The sequence below is a fragment of the Leucoraja erinacea genome, chromosome 5 (assembly GCF_028641065.1).
Source record: "Leucoraja erinacea ecotype New England chromosome 5, Leri_hhj_1, whole genome shotgun sequence".
Classification (NCBI taxonomy): Eukaryota; Metazoa; Chordata; class Chondrichthyes; order Rajiformes; family Rajidae; genus Leucoraja; species Leucoraja erinaceus.
The window spans coordinates 68,458,084-68,482,999 of NC_073381.1; the positions used below are offsets into that span (position 1 = coordinate 68,458,084).

At 40.5% G+C, this 24,916-nt stretch overlaps 1 protein-coding gene and 1 non-coding gene across 8 annotated transcripts in view; both read right to left on the reverse strand.

Moving 5' to 3' along the window:
• Positions 1–4,673: 4,673 nt before the first annotated feature.
• Positions 4,674–4,745, reverse strand: trnac-gca (transfer RNA cysteine (anticodon GCA)). The gene has a single exon. It is a non-coding gene; the product is annotated as a tRNA-Cys (tRNA).
• Positions 4,746–17,734: 12,989 nt separating this feature from the next.
• The window catches only part of gpr63 (G protein-coupled receptor 63), a 57,124-nt gene continuing 49,942 nt past the window's right edge, over positions 17,735–24,916 (reverse strand). For 2 of the 7 annotated variants that reach the window (XM_055635850.1, XM_055635848.1), the window contains exons 4-5: positions 23,359–23,425; positions 17,735–20,318 (exon numbers count right to left, since the gene is read on the reverse strand). In XM_055635850.1, the coding sequence (XP_055491825.1) occupies positions 18,901–20,145 (1,245 nt within the window). In that variant the 5' untranslated portion in view covers positions 20,146–20,318; positions 23,359–23,425 and the 3' untranslated portion in view covers positions 17,735–18,900. Of the gene's footprint in view, positions 20,319–20,604; positions 20,671–23,358; positions 23,426–23,791; positions 23,866–24,916 lie in introns of all 7 variants that reach the window. The other 5 variants (XM_055635849.1, XM_055635847.1, XM_055635844.1 and 2 more) reach the window with 3 other exon arrangements.

Sequence of the window (24,916 nt, forward strand, 5' to 3'; positions counted from 1 at the left end):
TTGTATGAATCCAATCCATTCTTTGTTTATCCCGAATGGCCTTTGACAAAATCCCATGATTCATTACACGAGCGAGATACCAAACTTGCTTACTGTTAGCTGTTTATTGGTTGAAAACCAGAAGCTAGAGCAATTTGGGTGGGGGAGGGACAGACAGGGGTGACCTGAAGTTGGAGAAATCAATATTCATACCACTGGGCTGTAAACATTTTAGAGTTATCCAAGCATTAATATGAGAAATTCTGGCATTTCCAATTCTTGTCAATATATTAATTTAGAAACCTTAAGCAAGCTTGTAAGTCATTATTAAATTTAGAAAGACATAGTCAGCAGAGACAACTTTTAAAAATAACTAGATGTGACAGGATATGCAAATAATGCAGAGGCATGTAACTTCCGACTAATAGAAAGCAGAACCCAGTGATAATATGGGAAATGCAAGACTATTGTTTAAATAATTAAGGATATGGTTAAAAGACTGCAGCAAACGTGGACTTACAAATGTTTAATCATGGTAGCACTGCAATCGTCAATGTCAAATCAGGCTGAAGGATTAATTTTCAAATTAATTGGGTTAGAGTGTAGGAAGGAACTATAGATGCTGTCTTACATCGAAAATAGACACAAAATGCTGGAGTAACTCAGCAGGACAGGCAGCATCTCTGGAGAGTAGGAATGGGTGACATTTCGGGATGAGTGAAGAAGGGTCTCAACCTGAACACCAACATTTTAAATACTCCCTTCAGCCCATACTTATCACGCTTTGGTTGCTGAGCTGAGAGAGAGCAAGCGACTGAAACGCAAGAGTCACGAGACATCCTAGCAACCAAAATGAAAGGATAAACAAGAGAAACCCCTTTTCTCTTAGTAGAGCATCAATGCAAGATTTTAAAAAATTAGCATAATCATGACAAATTCCAAGGCATATTCCTTGTTTGTGAATATACTTGGTCAATAAACTTATTCATACATTCATTCATTCACCCATTCATCCTCCTTCCTTCCTCCTGCTGAGTTACTCCAACATTTTGTAGTCTATCTTCATTGGGTTAGATTTCTTTAATTGTTACAATGCAAACATATCAGTGTTTGCCACTATTATCATTTGAAGGAAACAACAAGGTGTATAATATGCACAGCCAAAGTTAAGATAGAAACCCACAGTTGCATCATTCATCAGTGGAAATGCAAGTTTCATGCACTTACCCAATATCATTGTTATATTTGGAACATTTTACACTTTATCGTGTATGGAGCTAATGAGTTTTTGATGATGTTTAATCAAAAATTACTGCTCAACAATATTCAGTGTCTTTAGAAAACTAATTTACACATGGGTGTATTGTCATCTTACTTAAATTTGTCAAAATTAAAAGGATTTTTAAAGGATGCTTATATTCTTAGCGCGTCTATTTTAATTTTTAATGATGTTTTGATTACTACTTTGCATTTAATCACATAGCAATGCTTTCTTAAACTATTTTTGCTGTGAGAATTCTTCACTCCAGGTTTGTTGAACTGGTCAACTATGGAGAGAAAAACAATGTGAACTTTTGCATCAATACCCATTCAAAATCAATAAGATCATTTTTTTAAATGTCAGATCTTCATACAATATCTGCAGTATTTTTCATTTGAATTCAACCAAAGTAATTGGCTGTTGAGCCTGCTTGACGTCTTCACTATTGATGGAACCAGTAATTCCTTTGAGCCAATTTAGAAAGCAATTAGCATCTGAAAACAGGTAGCCAATGTCGGATATTGCCATATGTTTTTGGATCCCCTTTTTGAAGACAAGCATGTATGGGCACTTGTTTATGCCCACCAAATCCAAACATATTAAGTACTCCCTTCAGCGCATACTTATCTCGCTTTGGTTGCTGAGCTGAGAGAGCGCTAGACACTGAAAGGATCTTATAGAAACTTACAAAATTCTTAAGGGGTTGGACAGGCTAGATGCAGGAAGACTGTTCCCAATGTTGGGGAAGTCCAGAACAAGGGGTCACAGTTTAAGGATAAGGGGGAAATCTTTTAGGACCGAGATGAGAAAAACATTTTTCACACAGAGTGTGGTGAATCTCTGGAATTCTCTGCCACAGAAGGTAGTTGAGGCCAGTTCATTAGCTATATTTAAGAGGGAGTTAGATGTAGCCCTTGTGGCTAAAGGGATCAGGGGGTATGGAGAGAAGGCAGGTACAGGATACTGAGTTGGATGATCAGCCATGATCATATTGAATGGCAGTGCAGGCTCGAAAGGCCGAATGGCCTACTCCTGCACCTATTTTCTATGTTTGTATGTAAGAGTCACGAAACATGCTAGCAACCTAAATGAAAGGATAAACAAGAGAAACTTCACATCTTTTCGCTTAGTAGGGCATGATAGCAAGATTTTTAAAAATAGCGTAATCATGACAAATCAAGAAATTATCTCGATCTAAACTGAGAAAGTGGAATAAGGAAACATAATTTTAAATGGACCAGAGTGAAATTCAGAAACAATGGCCGGAAGTTGTAAATAGTGATCAACAAATAATACACAGAATGTGGCCTTCCTAGCTAGCACTTATGGAGCCAATTATGTAAGAAATAACTGGATGGTGATGTTTCAGTTTCTCTGCGTCCTTTTCATTTAATGGCAATTTGTAATCATTGATTAAGAAAAGCAAGGAGCAGAAGTTGCAGAATATCACTATTTTATTATGTTACAGAAACAAACAATTCATCAAAATGATATCACATGCAGTTTTTTCACTTTTGTTCATAACATCTGAATGAATTATTCAAGTAAACTACAAGATTCGAGTAGCACTGATACATTATATTTCATTTTCAAATGATAAAATACCAAACCTGGATTATGCGATTATGCAGCATATTCACAATGAAATCTGGAGGTGTCTCATTAACATTAAGGTACAAAGAAGAGACTCTGAAGATTGAAGTGCCCACACATCAAAATATATATTTTCAAAACAATTCTGCAATACATTCAGCTGCGTGAACAATTTTAAATAGGTTTGATATTTTTATGTGCATTACATTCTGACCCGATTATTCATTCTCAGAATTGAATCCTAATGAAAGAAAAATGTTGCAAATGATGCACAACACGCGAGACAGCAAATCCTTTTGCTCATGTGTCTCTATTTGAAACAAAATAATTGACGCCTTCAGAGACAGCTTTAAAGTGTATGCATAGCTAACATCTATATATATGTTAAGTAACTTAGATATTGTAAACAAAATATGCTACCATTCAAAATTATTATTTTACAATTTCAAGTTATCCATATTTTAACTTAAAACATTTAAAAAAATCTGGAACATTGTATCAACATGTACACTATAAAATTCCGGAAATGACATATTATGAATTGCTTTGATTTCTCAAAGGTAATCTATTTTAATGTGACCTAAATATCATATACAGAAGATGGTCTCTGTGGTATTGACTTGGTTAAGACTCATTGTTAGTGTAGTGCACAAACAGGCTCACTTATATTTTCTATTTAATTCAAGAAGATAAGTGAGGCAAACTGAATTTGCTTCCTCGTCATCTTAAATCGGCTGTACAAAGCTGGGTTTCTGGAGCACCTTGTTATAGTCAACATACCACCAACATAAGGGAAAGAAGCATTTTTATCATTGAAGGATTGATTGATTTCTGACTCCTTGGCCACAGGGCATAGCTAGTTAGAATTAGGGAGAGAAATTGGGTAGTTCCGGCTAACAACGCCTGGAATAGAGGGTTTCCGCTCAGGGAGAGGTTGGATAGACTTGGATTGTTTTCGTTGGAATGTCAGAGGTTGAGGGGAGAGTTGATAGAAGTGTATAAAATTATGAGAGGCAGAGCAAAGGAAGACAGTCAAACCCCACCCCCCTCTCCCTGGGTGAAAATGTCCAACACTAGAGGGCACGGCTATGAAGTGAGAAGGGGAAAAGTTAATGGAGATGTGCAGGGCAAGTTTTTTGCTTTACACAGAGTATGGTGAATGCCTGGAGCACACTGCTGGGGTGGTGGTGGAGGCAGATATGTTAGTGATGTTAAAGTGGTCTTCAGACAGGCCTTCCATGGAAGTGCAGCGAAGCGAGGAATATGGATCATGTGCAGGCAGATGAGGTCAGTTTAACTTAGCATCATGTTTGGCTCAAACATTTTGAGCTGTAGTGCCCCATTCCTGTGCTGTACTGTTCTATGTTATATATTAAGACAAGGTAGAGGCAAAACAGTCGAGATATGATTTTGATGTCAAGCTAACAGGTGAAGCTATGGCACTCAGGTTTACATATTTGTAAATTCCAGGAGATAGGCTGAATTCCTGTCATAAGGTAATAAGGGATAAGAGCAGAATTAGGCCATTCAACTCATCAAGGCTATTCCACTGACTTGGCCTCCACAACCTTCTGTGGCAAAGAACTTCACAGATTCACCACCCTCTGACTAAAGACATTTCTCCTCATCTCCTTCCTAAAAGAACGTCCTGTAATTCTGAGTCTATGACCTCTAATCCTAAACTCTCCCACTAGTGGAAACATCCTGTCCACTCTATCCAAGCCTTTCACTATTCAGCATGTTTGAAGGAGATCCCCACTCATTCTTCCAAACTCCAGCTAGTACAGGGCCAGTGCCGACAAACGCTCATCATTGATTAATTTTCTCATTCCTGAAAAAAAGGGGGCACCTGGATTTGAACTGGGAACCTCGTGATCTGCAGTCAAATGCTCTACCACTGAGCTATACCCCCATACCCCCACACTGGCCTCACTGGTTGCCTTGTTATCCAGGACCAAGGTGTTGTCTCCCTCATTGCATTGTTATCAGAGGCAGTTTGACAAATACAAAAACAATTCCATGTAAGTCTAAGAAAAATCCATTTGATGCCCTCTCTCAGCAAAAGATGGCACAATGGATAACAGATTAAATCTTGTTCATGTACTCAGCTCAAAGATTCTATATGTGCCAAGTCTATAACTAAAATATTATCCAGGGTTAGTGGCGGCGCCTAACGGCAGCGGCTCGACTACAGTCGTCTGTCTTTTTTATTTTTGTCTTGTTAAATGTATGTCTTGAGTTAGTTTTTATTTTTTTTTTAGCTGTGTATATGTGGGGGTGGTGGGGGGGCTGTGGGGGAAACCGTTTTAAATCTCTTCCCTGTGCGGAGACCCGACTATTCCCTGTCGGGTCTCGGATGTCGTTGGGCCTAACATTGTGGAGCCGGCGGCGACCTCCGGCCGGGACTAACCTGAGGGCTCCAGTTGCAGAGCCTGCGGAACTGACATCGCGGAGCTGGCCAACTTCGGAGCGGGAAGAGCTGTGGTGGCGCGCGGCTGTGACCCGACTTTTGGAGTTCGGAGGCACCAGCCGCAGACCCAGTGGACGGGAACATCGGGAGCTCGCAGGTCCCTGGTGGGAGATCGCTTTTCCGAGCTCCACAACGGCGACTTCTCCCGCTGGAATCGCGGGTTTAAAGACATGGAGCCGGGGCCTAACATCGCCCGGCGTGGCTTAAACGGCCTCAGGACTTACCATCGCCCGCCGGGGGCTTTAACATCAGAGCCCCAGTTCGCCTCGCCACTGCAGTTGGACTGCTGGACCATGGGAGAAGGTACAAAGGGAAGAGATAAAGACTTTGCCTTCCATCACAGTGAGGAGATGCTGGAGACTCACTGTGATGGATGTTTATGTAAACTGTGTCAAGTGTGGGACTTGGATTGGGTTTGTAATGTAAAAAACTGTAGAAATGATATTTTGTTCAAACCTAGGTTTGAATGACTATAAATTGCATTCTATTCTATTCTATTCTTTTTGATAGGGAAGGACATTTCCAGTATTTTCTGTTATTTCAGATATCCAGACTTTAAGTTATTTTTCCATTCCAATATGTATTAGTACAGATTATTATTGATCTTTCTTCTCTTCCATACATGAGAGCTTCACTGATACAAATATTTCTGCTCAGATTTGCAGCATAAACCCTTAAAGGTAAAATACCTTAATCACATTAAAAATGTATTGGAATTGTACTTCAAAGAATATGACCTGCAGAGCTAAGGATGTAGCTTTAGAAAATGGAATTGGGCTGAGCAGCACTTTTCACACCTGCAGAAGCAATGGAATAAATGGATCTTGCGCTGTAAATATCCTACAATTCTACAACACGTACAGCAGAAAGTCAAGCCATTCAATTTATTCTGTGGACTTTTGAAAGTCTGGTAATTCTCAACACCAGTGCCCAGCACAAATATGTTCACAGCAGCTTCCAAATGCACTCTTCCCCGCTGTTGTCGGGCAACTGAACCATCCTACCAATAACTAGAGAGCACTGTTGAACTACTATCCACCTCAATGGAGACCCTCAGACCATCTTTGATGGGACTTTACTGGGCTTTATCTTGCATAACGTTATTCCCTTTATCATGTATCTGTACACTCTGGATGGCTCAATTGTAATCATGTATTGTCTTTTGCTCTCTGATTAGCAGGCAACAAAGGCTTTTCACTGTACCGTACACATATATAATAAACTAAACTCAAACTCACTCAGGACCAAATTCTACTCTAACTTGATTTGCAAATTTGCTTTTCATACCACTGTAGCGGACCAGATTTTGAATAATGACAAGACTGAGTACAGGAAGGAGATAGAATGCTTAGTATCACTGTGTCAAGAGGTCAACCTCTTCCTCAACGTTAGCAAGATAAATGATTTTTATATCTCATTGTTGATTTTAGCCAAAGTGAATTTGGTATACCCAATGCCCTATCGCCGGTTTAGAACGTTGACATAGCGCAAAGTGGAGATGGCTTGAGAGCTTCTAATTCGTTAATGATTTACGAGGTGTCGCGGGCCTGGCTGAGGGCAGATTCCTAATGACGATTATGTAGCGGACCAGATTTTGAATCAGGAAGGAGATAGAGTGCTTAATTCTGGGTCACCTCCACACGTTAAAATAAATGAATTGTTGAGAACAGATACCCAATCCTATGCATCTTCTACTTTCCTCGAGAAGATCACCAATCATTAGTAGAACGTGTACCAATGCTTCTACTTCCTCAGCAGATGTAGAACGTGTGGCATGTTTAAACCAGCTCCTGTCAATTTATACGAATGGATCATAGAAAGCATCCTATCAGGAAGCATCTCTGTTCAACAGTTCTGTCCAAGAACAGAAATTGCAGAGAGTTGTGGATGTAGCCCAATCCATCATAATAAGCTTCCTCACCATCAACTTCATCTACACTTCACTCTGTGCCAAATCAGCCAGCATAATCAAGAACCATTTTTACCCAGGTCATTCTCTCTATCGTTGGGCAGAAGGTAGAAACACTTGAAAGCCACCAGATTCAAGAACAGTTTCTTCCCCGCTTTCAGACTACTGAACAGTCCTCACTTAAGCCAGAGTGTAGTCCCAATCTTCCAACCTATCTGATTGCTGACCTTGCACTCTCTCTCTGTAACGATAATACAATGCTGCAACTTATTCTGTGCTCTGGTATTTTTCTCTTTGCATCACCTGTTGTACTTTTGTATGGCTTGATTGTACTCATGTACAGTATGATTTAACTGAATAACATGCAAATAAAGCTTTTCATTGCATCTTGTTACATGTCATGGAGTTAGAGTAATTGGGTCATGACCCTCTGGCCCAACTCACCCACTCCAACCAACATGCCCTATCTACATGTCTGCATTTGGCCATATCCTTCTAAATGTATTCCATCCAAGTACCTGTCCAAATATTTTTTAAACGTTGTGATAGTATCTGCCTTAACTACCTCCTCTGGCAGTTCGTTCCATATACCCACCACCATTTGTGACAAAAATACACCACTACCAACACTTTCTGGGGGGCAATTTTATCAGGTACACGTCTCCATTTCACCACCTCAAATCCTTCTGCCCAAATAGCTTTTATCCTACTTTGCCTTCCAAATGTTTTCTATGGGGCACCTGATGATATCTACCCAAACTCTACTCATTCAGCTGTCAGGCCCGGCACGCTGGAGCAATGAACCGCCATATGAGTCATCTGACATCATCTTTAAAAGTTTAGTTTCTGTATTAATGTGGGAATCACAACTTGGATACCTGTATTTTGTGGAGTCAGACGATACTTGCTGTCTATGCTCAAACAGCACCATTTATTGAGCATTTATCATGAAATAAATCTGATCATGTTATAACCATCCTTTACAGGATTTTTACCACAACCTCCAAAAGGCAGGGAAATTGCAGTGACACAGTTTATTAAGTCAGATGGAAGTTGGTGCCAAAATTCACTCTTTGACAGCTCTGATTATATTATAATACATACAATATATATAACTCCAGCCAATTCACTCCAAGAAAACAATGGCTCATTTAAGAGTAAATAGAGAAAATAACTAATCTAAACTCCAATAGACAGCACATGCAAATATTATACTGCATATACTACCTGTGCTTGAGGAATTGTACTTCATGTCAGGGGAAGCCCAATATGACTACTGTCTCTGACAAATATAACTTCCAGTATCAACCGCAACATTAGCAAAATCGCTTGAACAATTACAATTGCATCAATGGTAGCTTCTATACATATTGCAATGCATTGGTGCCATAATCTGAAGTTACCTATTGAGTCAACGTCAGCTGTTGCAATGACACTAATATAATATCACTTTATTGCCAAGTTTACAAGGATTTGATGTTCTTGGATCATGCTTGTGCAATTGTACTTAAAATAGAGATTCAAAATCCACTGGCTGGGGAGCGCTTGTTTCTTACATATGCAAGAGGGGAAAAACATTTTATTGCCCAGAATAAATTATAGACATTTAGTACAAAAATGAAGAAAATGCATGTACTGAGTAACAATGTTGTTTCAGATTTCTCGACAATGTAGTTTTAAAATTTTTGCATTAAATCTTAGTAATTATAGTAAAAATATAGATTTAGACTTAGAGATACAGCGCACTATCGGCCCTTCGGCCCACTGTCCCGCTCGCTAGCACTATCCTACACATCAGGGACAATTTACAATTTTACTGAAGTCAATTAACCTACAAACCTGTTTAAGAAGGAACTGCAGATGCTGAAAAATCGAAGCTACACAAAAAAATGCTGGAGAATCTCAGCGGGTGCAGCAGCATCTATGGAGCAAAGGAGATAGGCAACCGGAGCACCCTGAGAAAACCCATGTGGTCACAGGGAGAATACACAAACTCCATACAGACAGCACCCGTAGTTAGGATCGAACCCATGGCGCTGTAAGACAGCAACTCTACTACTGCAGCCACTGCCACCTCAATTGTAGGCACAAATTAGAGGGTGATAGGGTCTTAAATTAATGTTAAAATACTTTAATTTGGTATCTTTTCACTTACCTCAAATATCTGAAGGTACTTTGCTTTCGATGAATTGTTTTAATCATTTGCAGTGTGGGAGAGTGCCAATTTTAATTGTTATTAGCCACTATAGACCATGTAGTGAATATACACCCTGGCCTCAGTGACGTTGGGTATGGAGTTGGATGATTTTAAGTCAGCAATGACAAGAGTGATATTTTTCTCGAGTCAGAATGCTGCGGTATGTTCATGTAGAAGCTGTCTTTGGCCTAGTTGGTAGCTATCATAGCTTTGGAACAGATGTTTAAGCAGCAATGTAAGTCACATCAGTGCACTGTAAGTACACTACAGTCAAGTTTCATCAGTGTTGAGGAAGTGAATGTTTAAGATGGTTGATGGACTGCAATCAAGTGGGCTACTTTGTTCTGGATCGTCTCAACATATGCTTTTGAAAGTTAGGTGGCAAGTCCAATGTCAAAAAATAGATCTGTTGTATTATTGATAGTTTAACCTGTTTTTCTAATTTATTTATTTTTCCTGTCTATAAAGATAAATAAATAATTGGAGGCAATGTTAATAGGTAACCGATAAAGGAGGATCCCAGCTACTTTGGTAACTGGGTCCCTGGAAACCTGGAGATTTAATATGTAACCGTTAAACAAAGTCTGTACTGGTTTGGACTATGATATGCAGATGCCTCTAATAAAAATGTATTTAAAAAAAAATAGATCTGTCATTCTAATTACAATATTTATGGGGCATATCCAGTCAAGTTTCTGGGTAAGAGTGATCTCTTTTAGGATGTTAATAGTGGAAAGAGTGAAGTGGGGTTTGTTGGAAGGGGTGATGATGGCTATAGCAATAACATCAAGTGAGGCAGATACACCATTTTAGGTAATGGGAATTCTCAGGCACATTTTATTTATCTTTGCAACTTATCAGCACAAGATCTTATTGAAATATTTAAAATTCTTAAGGAATTGGATAGGCTAGATGCAGGAAAAATGTACCCGATATTGGGGGAATCCTGAACCAGAGGGTCACAGTTTAAGAATAAGGGGTAGGCCATTTGGGACTGAGATGAGGAAAAACTTTTTCACCCAGAGTTGTGAATCAGGGGAATTCTCTGCCACAGAAGGCCAATTCACTGGATATATTCAAGAGAGAGTTAGATATAGCTCTTAACGGAATCACAGGATATGAGGAGAAAGCAGGAACGGGGTTTTGATTTTGGATGATCAACCATGATCATATCAAATGGCGGTGCTGGCTTGAAGGGTCGAATGGCCTGCTCCTGCACCTATTTTCTATGTTTCTACATTTCTGAGACTAAGATGTTACGGTCTTTCTGGTTCTAACAAGCCATGGACTCTCTTACTTTACAGGGATATGGGCCAAACGCAGGCAGATGGAACTAATGTACATGGGGCATGTTGGGCCAAATTGGCCTGTTTCCACGCTGTATGAGTATCACTTGAGCAACAAAACACATTATGGCAATGGGTTGGTCACTGAAGCAGCAGCTGTGGTGGTTCAAACTTGGACTCCACCCTACAGTTCTCCTGGAGTGAATTTGCAAGCCAAAAGGTAACTTATTGGATTTCCTCTGAAAATTTCAGTTACATTCCGTTATACAAGAGAAGAACTAGTCAGAAAAGTGGTCAAATGTAGACAGGACCTGCAGATACTGATTTACAAAGAAAAATACAAAGTACTGAAAGTTAATCCAGAGAAATGCTTGGTAACATGTTCAGAGATGTGCATGAAGGGAATGTAATGTGCAAAGAGGTCCTTCTGCAGTTGTACAGGGCCATAGTGAGACCACACCTGGAGTATTGTGTGCAGTTTTGGCTCCCTAATTTGAGGAAGGACATACTTGCTACTGAGGGAGTGCAGTGTAGGTTCACAAGGTTAATTCCTGGGATGGCGGGTCTGTCATATGCTGAGAGAATGGAGCAGCCGGGCTTGTATACTGTGGAATTTAGAAGGATGAGAGGGTATCTTATGGAAACATATAAGATTGCTAACAGTTTGGACATGCTAGAGGCATGAAACATGTTCCCGATGTTGGGGGAGTCCAGAACCAGGGGCCAGTTTACGAATAAGGCGTAAGGTATTTAGAACGGAGACGAGGAAACCCTTTTTCACACAGAGTTGTGAGTCTGTGGAATTCTCTGCCTCAGAGAGCGGTGGAGGCCAGTTCTCTGGATACTTTCAAGAGAGAGCTTGATAGGGCTCTTAAAGATAGCGGAGTCAGGGGATAAGGGAAGAAGGCAGGAACGGGGTACTGATTCTGGATGATCAGCCATGATCACATTGAATGGTGGTGCTGGCTTGAAGGGCCGAATGGCCTACTCCTGCACCTATTGTTTATTGTCTGTTAATGACTGGATATTGAGTGGTGTTGAGAAACAAAGAGAGTTTTGGATATACATTCATGGATCCTTCATTAAGAAAAAAAACCGCACACTTTAATCCAGTTTTTTTTTAAAACATATGAGACACCTTTATTAAAAAGCCATTCAACATAAGAGAAGTATTTTTGACCTTTGATAAGGTCCCACATAGGAGATTAGTGGGCAAAATTAGACCACATGGTATTAGAGGTAGGGTGCTGACATGGATAAAAACAATTTCAAGAAGGAACTGCAGATGCTGGAAAATCAAAGGTACACAAAAAAGCTGGAGAAACTCAGCGGGTGCAGCAGTATCTATGGAGCGAAGGAAATTGGTTGGCAGACAGGAAACAAAGAGTAGGGATTAACGGGTCCCTTTTAGAATGGCAGGCAGTGACCAGTGAGGTATCTCAAGGCTCGGTGCTGGGACCGCAGCTATTTACAATATATATTAATGATTTAGATGAAGGGATTAAAAGTAACAATAGCAAATTTGCAGATGACACAAAGCTGGGTGGCAGTGTGAACTGTGAAGAGGATGTTATGAGGATGCAGGGTGACTTGGACAGTGGACAGTGGGTGAGTGGGCAGATGCATGGCAGATGCAGTTTAATGTGGATAAATGTGAGGTTATCCACTTTGGTGGCAAAAAGAGGAAGGCAGATTACTATCTAAATGGAGTCAAGTTGGGAAAAGGGGAAGTACAATGATATCTGGGGGGGGTCCTTGTTTAACCGTCACTGAAAGTAAGTATGGACGTACAGCAGGCAGTGAAGAAAGCAAATGTTGGCCTTCATAACAAGAGGAGTTGAGTATAGGAACAAATAGGTCCTTCTGCAGTTGTACAGGGCCCTAGAGAGACCACACCTGGAGTATTGTGTGCAATTTAGGTCTCCAAATTTGAGGAAGGACATTCTTGCTCTCGAGGGAGTGCAGCGTAGTTTCACAAGGTTAATACCCGGGATGGCAGGACTGTCATATGCTGAGCGAATGTAGCGACTGGGCTGGTATACACTGGAATTTAGAAGGATGAGAGGAGATCTTATTGACATAAGATTATTAAGGGATTGAACATTCTAGAGGCAGGAAACATGTTCCCGATTTTGGGGGAGTCCAGAACCAGCGGCCACAGTTTAAGAATAAGGGAAAGGCCATTTAGAACGGAGAGGAGGAAAATAATTTTCACCCAGAGAGCTGTGAATCTGTGGAATTCTCTGCCTCAGAAGGCAGAGGCCAATTCTCTGGATGCTTTCAAGAGTTAGATATAGCCCTTAAAGGTAGTGGAGTCAAGGGATATGGGTAGATGACAGGAACGGGCAGCCATGATCACAGTGAATGGCGGTGCTGGCTCAAAGGGCCGAAAGGCTTCTCCTGCACCTGTTGTCTATTTTGCTAAGTCCACAGTTTGAGTACAGTTCTGATCACCGCAAACTGGAAGCAGCGCTGACCAAGACACGAAGCACCCTTCCATTGACTCCATCTGCACTTCACGCTGCTTCAGCAAGGCCACCAGCATAATCAAGGACATGTCTCACCCCGGTAACTTCCTTTTCCCCCCCGTCTCCTATTCGGCTGGAGGTGCAGAAATGTGAAAACGCACACCTCCAGATTCAGGGACAAATTCTTCCTAGCTGTCATCAGGCAATTAAACTATCCCATCACCAACAAGAGAGCGGTCCTGAGCAACTGGTTACCTTATTGGAGACTCTTTGACTCTCTTAATCGGACTTCACCTTGCAATTTTTTCCCTTTGCCAGAACTGGAAACTATTAGCTTTAAGGAGAGCCTGGGTATGTTATGATTGTTTCCTTTGGAGGAGAGGTAGTTCCATGCTTGTTTAAGAAATATCTGGATTTTGACCTGCAGTATGCCGCACAGGTGATGACTGGACAGGCCAGTCTGAAGGTTGAACAAGCTAGTTTGTATGTTGGTCCCCGAATTCCTTCAAGGTGAAATTAAAACCAACGCAGAAGCTGGAGACAGAGTTTTGTAATACCTTTGTTTTATTATTCATTACTATTAGGAGATATATCCCAAAATACTTTAATCAAGTTTGATGATAATATATTAAGACATTTTTACATCTCCTTTGTTCCATCAATGATAGCATTTTACAGTGGCTTGCAAAAGTTTTCATACCCCTTGAACTTTTCCACATTTTGTCACGTTACAACCACAAACGTAAATGTATTTTATTGGGATTTTATGTGATAGACCAACACAAAGTGGTGCATAATTGTGAAGTGGAAGGAAAATGATACATGGTTTTCAAATTTTTTTCCAAATAAAAAACTGAAAAGTGTGGCGTGCAAAAGTATTCAGCCCCCCTGAGTCAATACTTTGTAGAACCACCTTTCGCTGCAATTACAGCTGCACTTCTTTTGGGGTATGTCTCTACCAGCTTTGAACATCTAGAGACTGAAATTTTTGCCCATTCTTCTTTGCAAAATAGCTCAAGCTCAGTCAGATTGGATGGAGAGCGTCTGTGAACAGCAATTTTCAAGTCTTGCCAGAGATTCTCAATTGGATTTAGGTCTGGACTTTGACTGGGCCATTCTAACACATGAATATGCTTTGATCTAAACCATTCCATTGTAGCTCTGGCTGTATGTTTAGGGTCGTTGTCTTGCTGGAAGGTGAACCTCCGCCCCAGTCTCAAGTCTTTTGCAGACTCTAACAGGTTTTCTTCCAAGATTGCCCTGTATTTGGCTCCATCCATCTTCCCATCAACTCTGACCAGCTTCCCTGTCCCTGCTGAAGAAAAACATCCCCACAGCATGATGCTGCCACCACCATGTTTCACAGTGGGGATGGTGTGTTCAGGGTGATGTGCAGTGATACTTTTCCGCCACACATAGCATTTTGCATTTAAGCCAAAAACTTCAATTTTGGTCTCATCTGACCAGAGCACCTTCCCCGGGCACTTTCCGTTGCAACCGCAAGAAATGCAACACATGTCCCTTCACCTCCCCCCTCGACTCCATTCAAGGTCCCAAGCAGCCGTTCTAGGTGCGACAAAGGTTCACCTGTATCTCCTCCAACCTCATCTACTGCATCCGCTGCTCTAGATGTCAGCTGATTTACATCAGGGAGACTAAGCGGAGGTTGGGCGATCGTTTCGCCGATCGTTTCGCCGAACACCTCCGCTCAGTCCGCAATAACCTACCTGAACTCCCGGCGGCTCAGCACTTCAACTCCCCCTCCCATTCTCAATCCGACCTCTCTGTCCTGGGTCTCCTCCATTGCCAGAGTGAGCAACACCGGAAATTGGAGGAACAGCACCTCATATTCCGCCTGGGCAGCTTGCTTCCTGATGGCATGAACGTTGAATTCTCCCAATTTTGCTAGCCCTTGCTGTCTCCTCCCCTTCCTTAACCCTCGAGCTGTCTCCTCCCATCCCCCCCGCCCTCGGGCTCCTCCTCCTCCCTTTTTCCTTCCTTCTCCCCCCACCCCGCCATCAGTCTGAAGAAGGGTTTTGGCTCGAAACGTCACCTATTTCCTTCGCTCCATAGATGCTGCTGCACCCGCTGAGTTTCTCCAACAATTTTGTGTACCTTCCACCTTCCTCCACATGTTTGCTGTGTCCCCCACATGGCTTGTGGCAAACTGCAAACGGGACTTCTTATGGATTTTTTTCAACAATGGCTTTCTTCTTGCCACTCTTCCATAAAGGCCCGATTTGTGAAGTGCACGACTAATAGTTGTCCTGTGGCCAGATTCTCCCACCTGAGCTGTGGATCTCTGCAGCTCCTCCAGAGTTACCATGGGCCTCTTGGCTGCTTCTCTGAACAATGCTCTCCTTGCCCGGCCTGTCAGTTTAGGTGGACGGCCATGTCTTGGTAGGTTTGCAGTTGTGCCATACTCTTTCCATTTTCGGATGATGGATTGACCAGTGCTCCGTGAGATGTTCAAAGCTTGGGATATTTTTTTATAACCTAACCCTGCTTTAAACTCCTCCACAACTTTATCCCTGACCTGTCTGGTGTGTTCCTTGGGCGTCATGATGCTGTTTGTTCACTAATGTTCTCTAACAAACCTCTGAGGCCTTCACAGAACAGCTGTATTTATACTGAGATTAGATTACACACAAGTGGACTCTATTTACTAATTAGGTGACTTCTGAAGGCAATTAGTTGCACTGGATTTTATTTAGGGGTATCAGAGTAAAGGGGGCTGAATACTTTTGCACGCCACACTTTTCAGTTTTTTATTTGTAAAAAAATTTGAAAACCATGTATCATTTTCCTTCCACTTCACAATGATGCGCCACTTTGTGTTGGTCTATCACATAAAATCCCAATAACATACATTTACATTTGTGGTTGTAACTTGACAAAATGTGGAAAAGTTCAAGGGGTATGAATACTTTTGCAAGCCACTGTATATGCAAGGATACAGAATGAGGGGCCATGGTTCAGATTCCTTATTAGTATTTAGGAAACACAAGGGAATTTATTTGTTAAACAAGTGATGGTATGGTTCCCCTCTCATCTAGTTATGCATGTATCTGTGCTAAGTTTTAAGGAGAGTTCACTGATGATGGCGACTTAGACGTTGATACAGTTGGAGAGGGCTTTGGTGGAATATCAAAGACTGAAGAAATAAGTGATTTGTCTAAAGATAAAATATTTACAAAAATGACCTCAGCTTAAGGTAATAGATAGAAGGTTTTAATTTATTTTATAAATGCCCTGCTTTTTGGATATGGTACTTACCCTGTAAGGAGTAATCTAGCTCTGGTCAGGCCAAGCATGGGCAACATATGTTGGTGTTCTTGGTTGGCTAACAAATGTTTGGATACATTTCTTGGGCAACATCCACCCCTGCAGAATCCCAGACTCAAGAGACATAACAAGGCGCCCTGATGAGGCAAAGACTGTCAAGCAGGATAGATATTTTTTAAGGAAACTTCAATTTTGGTCTCATCTGACCAGAGCACCTTCCCCGGGCACTTTCCGTTGCAACCGCAAGAAATGCAACACCTGTCCCTTCACCTCCCCCCTCGACTCCATTCAAGGTCCAAGCAGTCATTCCAGGTGCGACAAAGGTTCACCTGTATCTCCTCCAACCTCATCTACTGCATCCGCTGCTCTAGATGTCAGCTGATTTACATCGGGGAGACTAAGCGGAGGTTGGGCGATCGTTTCGCCGAACACCTCCGCTCGGTCCGCAATAACCTACCTGAACTCCCGGTGGCTCAGCACTTCAACTCACCCTCCCATTCTCAATCCGACCTCTCTGTCCTGGGTCTCCTCCATTGCCAGAGTGAGCAACACCGGAAATTGGAGGAACAGCATCTCATATTCCGCCTGGGCAGCTTGCGTCCTGATGGCATGAACGTTGAATTCTCCCAATTTTGCTAGCCCTTGCTGTCTCCTCCCCTTCCTTAACCCTCGAGCTGTCTCCTCCCATCCCCCCGCCCTCGGTGCTGACAAGTATTAGATTCCATACACAATCTGGTAGCAAAGGTAGTCTCACAGCAGTTGTGTTGGATTGATCAAAATATTTACATCTTGGAGGGGGCTATCAAGCAACAATGTGACATAAGAATGAAGTGGTTCTCAGATAATGACAATTAAATTCTTAGGGATCAGGCAATTTAAGCCATTTTTCCAGCTGGTTCCAAAAGCAATGCTTTTAGGGACAATTGTTATTTTGGAGAAATTATTTAAATCACTTAATTTGGTGGAAATTTCAGGATTTTAAATGTAAAGTATTTTTTCCTTTTAAAAAAAAAAAAAATTGTTGCATCACTCAGGTTCATAACTTAAGCAATTAATATTAACCTTTTTAAAACTAAATTCATTACACGTCAAATGTTATTGATAAAATTATGACTGAATGATCTCAACCTCAGATCTTTTTTTGATATATACATTTACCATTCACAGTTTAATATCTACTGATAGTGCACAAAAACAAGATTCAACAGGGGTAGTAACATGTCTACTTTATGCAAGGGCAACTGATCAATACTTAAAGAGACCCATGTACAGACCTTTCAAAAATCAGGTTGAAATTTTATGCATAAAACAAAGGCATAACACAGGCACAAAATTACATAAATAATTGTAAAAATAAACAACCGCGTTTACAGAAATGCAATTCATAATACTAAAACATATCAAAATAATTTACATTCAGCGATTCAGATGTACAGATAAAATATCTAAAGTTCTGCCTTCACCTTGAATCTAAAGACTATAATTTTCTGCTGACCAGAGTGATCTGAGTTTCTGAAATACATCAAATAATTAGTTAAAACCATGGCTCTTTGAGCACCAACTGGTAAATCAACAGCTAAATTAAAATCTGTTCAATACTATATTTAACTCCTTACCTAGGTATATAAACACATTCTAAATTGATTTTTTAGCATTAAAGTGATTCTATTCATGAGAATTTTTATTGGTCACTACAGAAATTTACAGATTCACAATATATTTAAGCAAAGTTAACCCACATCAGAATCAAGCACCAACTAATTCATAGTAATAAATTCATTATTCCCTGAGTATACCACTCTTGTATCCTGCATGCATCATATATTCATATTACTCATTCAAACTCTGTAAGATAACCTGTTTAAACAAAGTTTAAAAAAAACTAATGAGTTACAATGGAAAAAAGCATGAAAATATTGTTCCATTAACCACCATTTTCAATCAAATATCAATTCTGTATTGTACAGCAGTAAGCTAAAAACCATCCCAATAGTTCTCCAAGCCCCATCCATCAACCCACAAAATTAACAAGGCAATTGGCATACAGTGCTCACCGTTTCTTATGGATTGCCTGAGAGGACAATTGTGCTTAATACCTATTATTAATAAAAGGTCAATTTCATTTAGTGGTCAGAACACAAAACACAGCATTGCACATTTTCAACACTTCAGCAGCACCAAACCAGTAGACGACAATTCACAAGCTTTGAAGCACAGCCTGTTTGACATTGGAAGAGTATCCAAAAATATACAAATTGCACACCCAATATTTTTCAAATTTACATTGCAGAAACATTGATATTGTTTGAAGAACATCAGAGAAATCAAAAATGTATAATAGGGCTGTATGGGTAAGGAATGAGAATTTAGGGAAAATATATTCCACACAAAACAATTGGCCAATATTATGCTGGCAGTGCCTTTCTTTTTTACTTAAAAAAAAAAGTGTGTATCAAACAACAGATCGATGTTCACCACAAACATAAATGGCACTTGGACGAACACGTCTTCTCGTGCGTCCAGGCAGCTGAGGCAAGAACTTGAAGGTTTTTGGCATCAGCTCCAAGCAAGCATCTCGGAATTTCTTAATTCTCCAGTAGTAAATTAATGGGTTGAGTGCAGATTTGAGGTAGCTTAACCAAAGAAACCATGTGCTTATTTCAAAGAAGTTAACTTTATGGTAAAAGCTTTTATTGAAAGTAGAAACAAGGCTGTATGTGGTGAATGGTGCAGAGCAAAAAGTGAAGACAATGAAGAGGATCAGGATGGTGGTGAAGGCACGAGTTTTGAAACTCATGTCAATGCTTAGCTGGCACGGTTTCTGCAGGCTTATAAGCCCAAGCTTACTTGCTTGGCCTAAACAAATGCCATCCGAATTACTATGGATCCGAATTGCATTGTGCCGAACTGTGTTGAGGATACCCATAAAAGAGTATAGCATCAACATGAATGGGATGAAAAAAAATATGATTATTATCAACAGAACATATACCCGATAGCCAGGGTCCGTGGAATACCCAAAAACACACTGTGGAGCTCGAGACGGCACAGGCAGATCTGGACTGCGAACTGCGAGGGGGAAAGCCATACAAAATGCCATTCCCCAAGAGATGGCAATAAGCAGCTTCGCACGATAAGGGTTCAGTTTGTCTTGGCGTTGAACAATAATGAGAAATCGATCAATACTAATTATAAGCAAAATAACTACACCCTCAATCACAAAAAGCCAGAAAAACATGGCAGACACCCTGCAAAAGATATCTCCAAAGATCCAGTAAGTGGTATTGATAGTGATCAGAGCAAACGGCATATTTATTATTGCAAGCATCATGTCTGCAAAGGCTAAGCTTGCCAAAAGGATATTGATGGCTGATCGCATAGCTGCCTTCTGATACACCATGAGACAGACTATAAAGTTCCCCAAGAAAGAAATTAATGCTATCACCACCATAACTGCAGAAAGGAGGACTTGCAGAGGAAGGCTTATACCTCCATGGGCTGATTGAGAGGGGACTGTAGTGCTATTTTCAGAGTTCCCTTCTGAAGCTTTGTAAGTGGCTGATGCTTCAGTAACAGAAACTTCCATCTCACTGTGAATTACACGATGTGCTGTAGAGTTGAAATAGGCATGTTCATAAGTGATAATTGTGTTATTTGTGGTTCCCACAGGTGCAGTCAAAAGTGGAGCATAAACCATGATTCTCCCATAAATAAACCACTGACTGATCGGTATGAAGATCCCGCTAGATCATCAAATCAAGTACTAATAGTGGCAGTTACATGACGGCTGAAATAGCCCGTTCCTCCAGAAGCGATGTTGTTAGCCTCAGCTATTAACTGGACTTCTTTTGCATTCCACAGTTTCACAATCTACAACAATAAAAAGAAAAGTACACTGAATATTTGAAAACCATTCCCGATTCATACTTTATGACAATAGTTCAGTTTAGTTTAGTTTATTGTCACGTGTACCGAGGTACAGTGAAAAGCTTTTGGTGCATGCTAACCAGCCAGTGAAAAGACAATATATGATTACAATAGAGCCATACACAGTGTACAGATATACAAGGGAATAATGTTTAGGGAATAACAATAGTTTTACAAACTCCAAGTTTAGATCCAAAGTATTTCTGAGTAGATCATTAAAACCCATTACCTAGTGGTTTTTTGAATTTTGGTTAAACTGCCGTTAGCAGGCATAGCAAGAAATATGACACGCTTTCTGCAAAATAAGACAATGGGAACTTTCAAGGTTCTTAAATACTTGCAATCTGCCATTGTTAATTTTGACCACGGATAGTAAATCGGTTTTGCTGGAAATACCAAGACATAAAATCAACAATGGGAATTGAAAATGTTTGAAACAAACTGAAGAATTTAATTAAGAATCTCGAAGTAGGGGCAGAAAAACGAAGATATTGTTCTGGAGAAGTGTGTGCATATTCCAAAGATGTGGTGTATGGAACAAGCTGCTAGAAGAGGTAGTTGAGGCTAGAACTATCCCAATGTTTAAGAGACAATTAGACAGGTACATGGATAGGACGAGTTTGGAGGGATATGGACCAAATGTAGACAGGTGCATCATTATAATGTGCATCTGTGATGTAGCTTGGACATGTTGGCCGGTGTGTGCAAGCTGGCCCGAAGGGCCTGGTTCCACACTGTATCACTCTATGACTCTAAATAAACACAAATTTATCTTGCGGGATATTCCAGCTTATATCACAGATGCACATTATAATGATGCATTTCCAAACGGCTATCAAATCCCAGCCAAGTTTCAAAATAGCTCAAGAACCAAAAGAGATCTACAAATGCGTATAGACCATTGTTGGACTTTAAGTGACTACTATAAGATAAACAGTGACAAAGTTCCCGATACTAGTCTATCCACAGCCAATTTATCTGATGAGGGTCGACTGGCTTACAGCATTATCTGGAGTAGACTGAGAGAAAATGCAGCTCTCAGTATCATATTTAGATATTCAGGTTCTGAAGAATGATCCAGGATTTCTTGCTCGTCTACCAAGATCTAACTGGATCTAGCCTGGTAAGTGATTACAGAATCATCACCGTGAAAACCTCTCATATTGTGTTTAGATTTGGATAAACAAATCACTCAGTTTAGAAATAGGTAATACATATTCATATTTTGATTTTTCTTTGTATTCTGGAATGAATAAATACAAGTCTAATTTCCTGTAACCCTAATTCTTGTGGATAACTACCCAATTCAATTTTATTGACCAGAACTCAAAGCAGATTTGTATGATTGCCATCCAGATATATATTGTATGGACTTAATATCCATGAGTTGTATTTAATTTAATGAAGCTATGCAAATTACTTGATCATGTGTGGTTTATGAATGAACATTTACCAGTATAGCGCATAAAATCACTGTGCTATCAGAATAAATTTCTAGTCTATTATTCTTGAAAATTGTGAGGACATTACAGCAGAAAACATTCAGGATATCGTGCTTTTTTGAAACCATACTTCATATCTATCTATATTACTAAAAGTCTGTTCTTGACCGGTTTTGGCCTTCTGTGCTGCGATTTCCGAGAGAACGCCGCCACCTACCGCCGTCATTTTTGGCCACCTCGCTCAGAGCCCCCCTCCGCCGCATGTGTGCCGAGGATTTTTTCCGTCGATTAAAAATGACAGAGATATTAATGTTTTTACAAGATTCCCCATTCTCTCTGCTGCCCCCGCTGGCGGCAGGGGGGAGGGACTATAAAACCAGGAAGTGGTGTGCCACACAGTCTCTTCAAGATGGAGGAAGGCAGAGGGTCACGTTTCTTTGAGCTGTGAATAACACTGAACACATGTCTACTCAAATGTAAGGTCCCTTAGTGGTTGGTTCGAAAATGCTTGCAGAATCTGTCTATTGGCTCCAAAGTTTGCAAAAATATGTCTATTGGTTTCTTGTAAAAATATGTCTATAGGTTCTAAAGCTGGCAAAAAAATGTCTATAGGTTCTAAAGCTGGCAAAAAAAAATGTCTATTGGTTCTAAAGCTTACAAAAAAATGTCTATTGGTTCTAAAGCTTGCAAAAAGTGTATCTATTGGTTCTAAAGCTTGCAAAAAAATGTCTATTGGTTCTAAAATGCTTGCAAAAAATATCTATTGGTTCTAAAATGGTTCATACTAGCGCACCAGAAACCCTCTCCCTCTCCCCCTCCTCCCTCCTTTGAGAGTTTTGGCTTGAAGTTGAAAGGCACTACTTACTGCAAATGGTGGCTTGGGTGTGGTTTGAAGTTGAAAGACACCACTTACTGTAAATGGTGGCTTGGATGCAATGGCTTGAAGTTAAAAGGCATTACTTACTGCAAATGGTGGCTTGGGTGTGGCTTGAAGTCGAAAGACACCACTTACTGCAAATGGTGGCATGAAGTTGAAAGGCACTACTTACTGCAAATGGTGGCTTGGGAGCTTTGGCTTGAAGTTGAAAGGCACTATTACTGCAAATGGTGGCTTGGGAGCTTTGGCTTGAAGTTGAAAGGCACTACTTACTGCAAATGGTAGCTTGGGTGTGGTTTGAAGTTGAAAGACACCACTTACTGCAAATGGTGGCTTGGATGCAATGGCTTGAAGTTAAAAGGCACTACTTACTGCAAATGGTGGCTTGGTTGCTTTAGCTTGAAGTTGAAAGGCACTACTTACTGCAAATGGTGGCTTGGGTGTGGCTTGAAGTTGAAAGACACCACTTACTGCAAATGGTGGCATGAAGTTGAAAGGCACTATGTACTGCAAATGGAGGCTTGGGAGCTTTGGCTTGAAGTTGAAAGGCACTATTACTGCAAATGGTGGCTTGGGTGTTTTGGCTTGAAGTTAAAAGGCACTACTGTAAATGCACTTCCTGTTTGCACTGTATATTGATTTTAGATAAAACGCTACCACTTACGGCTGTGGTTTTTGGCCATCTTACTCAGTCCCCCTCCGCTCCATTGCCTCCGAATAAAAGGAGTTTCCTTTAGGAAGGAAATAAGGATGAATATCTTTAGTCTGAGGGTGGTGAATCTGTGGAATCCATTGCCACGGAAGGCTGTGGAGGCCAGGTCAATGGATATGTTTAAGGCAGAGATAAATAGATTCTTGATTAACATGGGTGTCAGGGGTTATGGGGAGAAGGCAGGAGAATGGGGTTAGGACGGAAAGATAGATCAGCCATGATTGAACAGCAGAATAGATTTGATGGGTCAAATGGCCTAATTCTCCTCCCATCACTTATGATCACGGGCAGACAAAACTAAACTGAAATCTGAACAGAAAAGTAATTGAAAATGTCAAGATATGGCTGCGGGAAATAAAATAACAGCTGAAAAAATGGAACTCACACTGGGATGAGAAAAGTATTTAGGTATCTCAAGCTTGGAGAAAACAAGCACTCCCGCTTCTGATTACATAGTGCCTAGGAGCAAGAGCAGTGATGGATAGGAAGGCAATTAATCACCAAAGTCCAAGAGTATAATAAATTCAACTCACAATTAAACGCAAGATTAACTGTCAAAAAATAAATCAATAGTTAAAACGTGGATAAAATAATTATCCCAGACATTTAATGACAGTTACACAACACAAAAAATCTACATAAAACTATATATCATAGAGCTGTCTTTTTGCCTTAATATATCAGGGAAATGCAAGCCATGGAACCAATGCCTAGGAATAGAACCATACAGCTTAGAAAAAGGCCTTTCAGCCCATTTATCTTTTTACTCTTCCCATCAACCTAAATGTAACATGGTTACAGTGACAATGTGCAACTCCATATAGACAGCACTGAAGGTCAAGATTGGATACCGGTTGCTGGAACTGAGGCAGCAGCTCTAGTAGGAAAGAACTGCAGATGCTGGTTTAAATCAACAATAGCCACAAAATGGTGGAGTAACTTAGCGGGACAGGCAGCATCCTTGGAGAGAAGGAATGGGTGACGTTTTGGGTCGAGACCGTTCTTCTGTCCAGAGATACTGCCTGTTCCACTGAATTATTCCAGCAGTTTGTGTCTAACAGCAGCTGTGCCACTGTGCCACCCCTGGGAGATGTTAAATGTCTGAAAACCCACTGAGTAAATGTGTGCTTAGTTCACAAAAACATCTGATAATCTGTTTGAAGGGACACGTAACACAATAAATCACATGAAAAGGGCGGAGACAGTGAAAACACTGAATTATGGGTGTTTCAGATATGCAAACAGTATTAATGTACCAACATATTTCAAATGTGCCCCCAGATAGCATGGCGGAGATGAAAAGTACAAAATAATTAAGTTAAAGGTTTAAGTTATGAAAGACTAAATGGAAGGTTGAAGTAACATACAGTAATTGAATTATTTTAACTGAAGTCGCCTCTTATTTATCATTGCAAACTGTGCACATGGAAGCATTCAAGACCAAATTCACTTTGTGTCTACTTGAATTAAAATTTCAACTTATTCATTGTTTAAAAATACACAGAAGCTT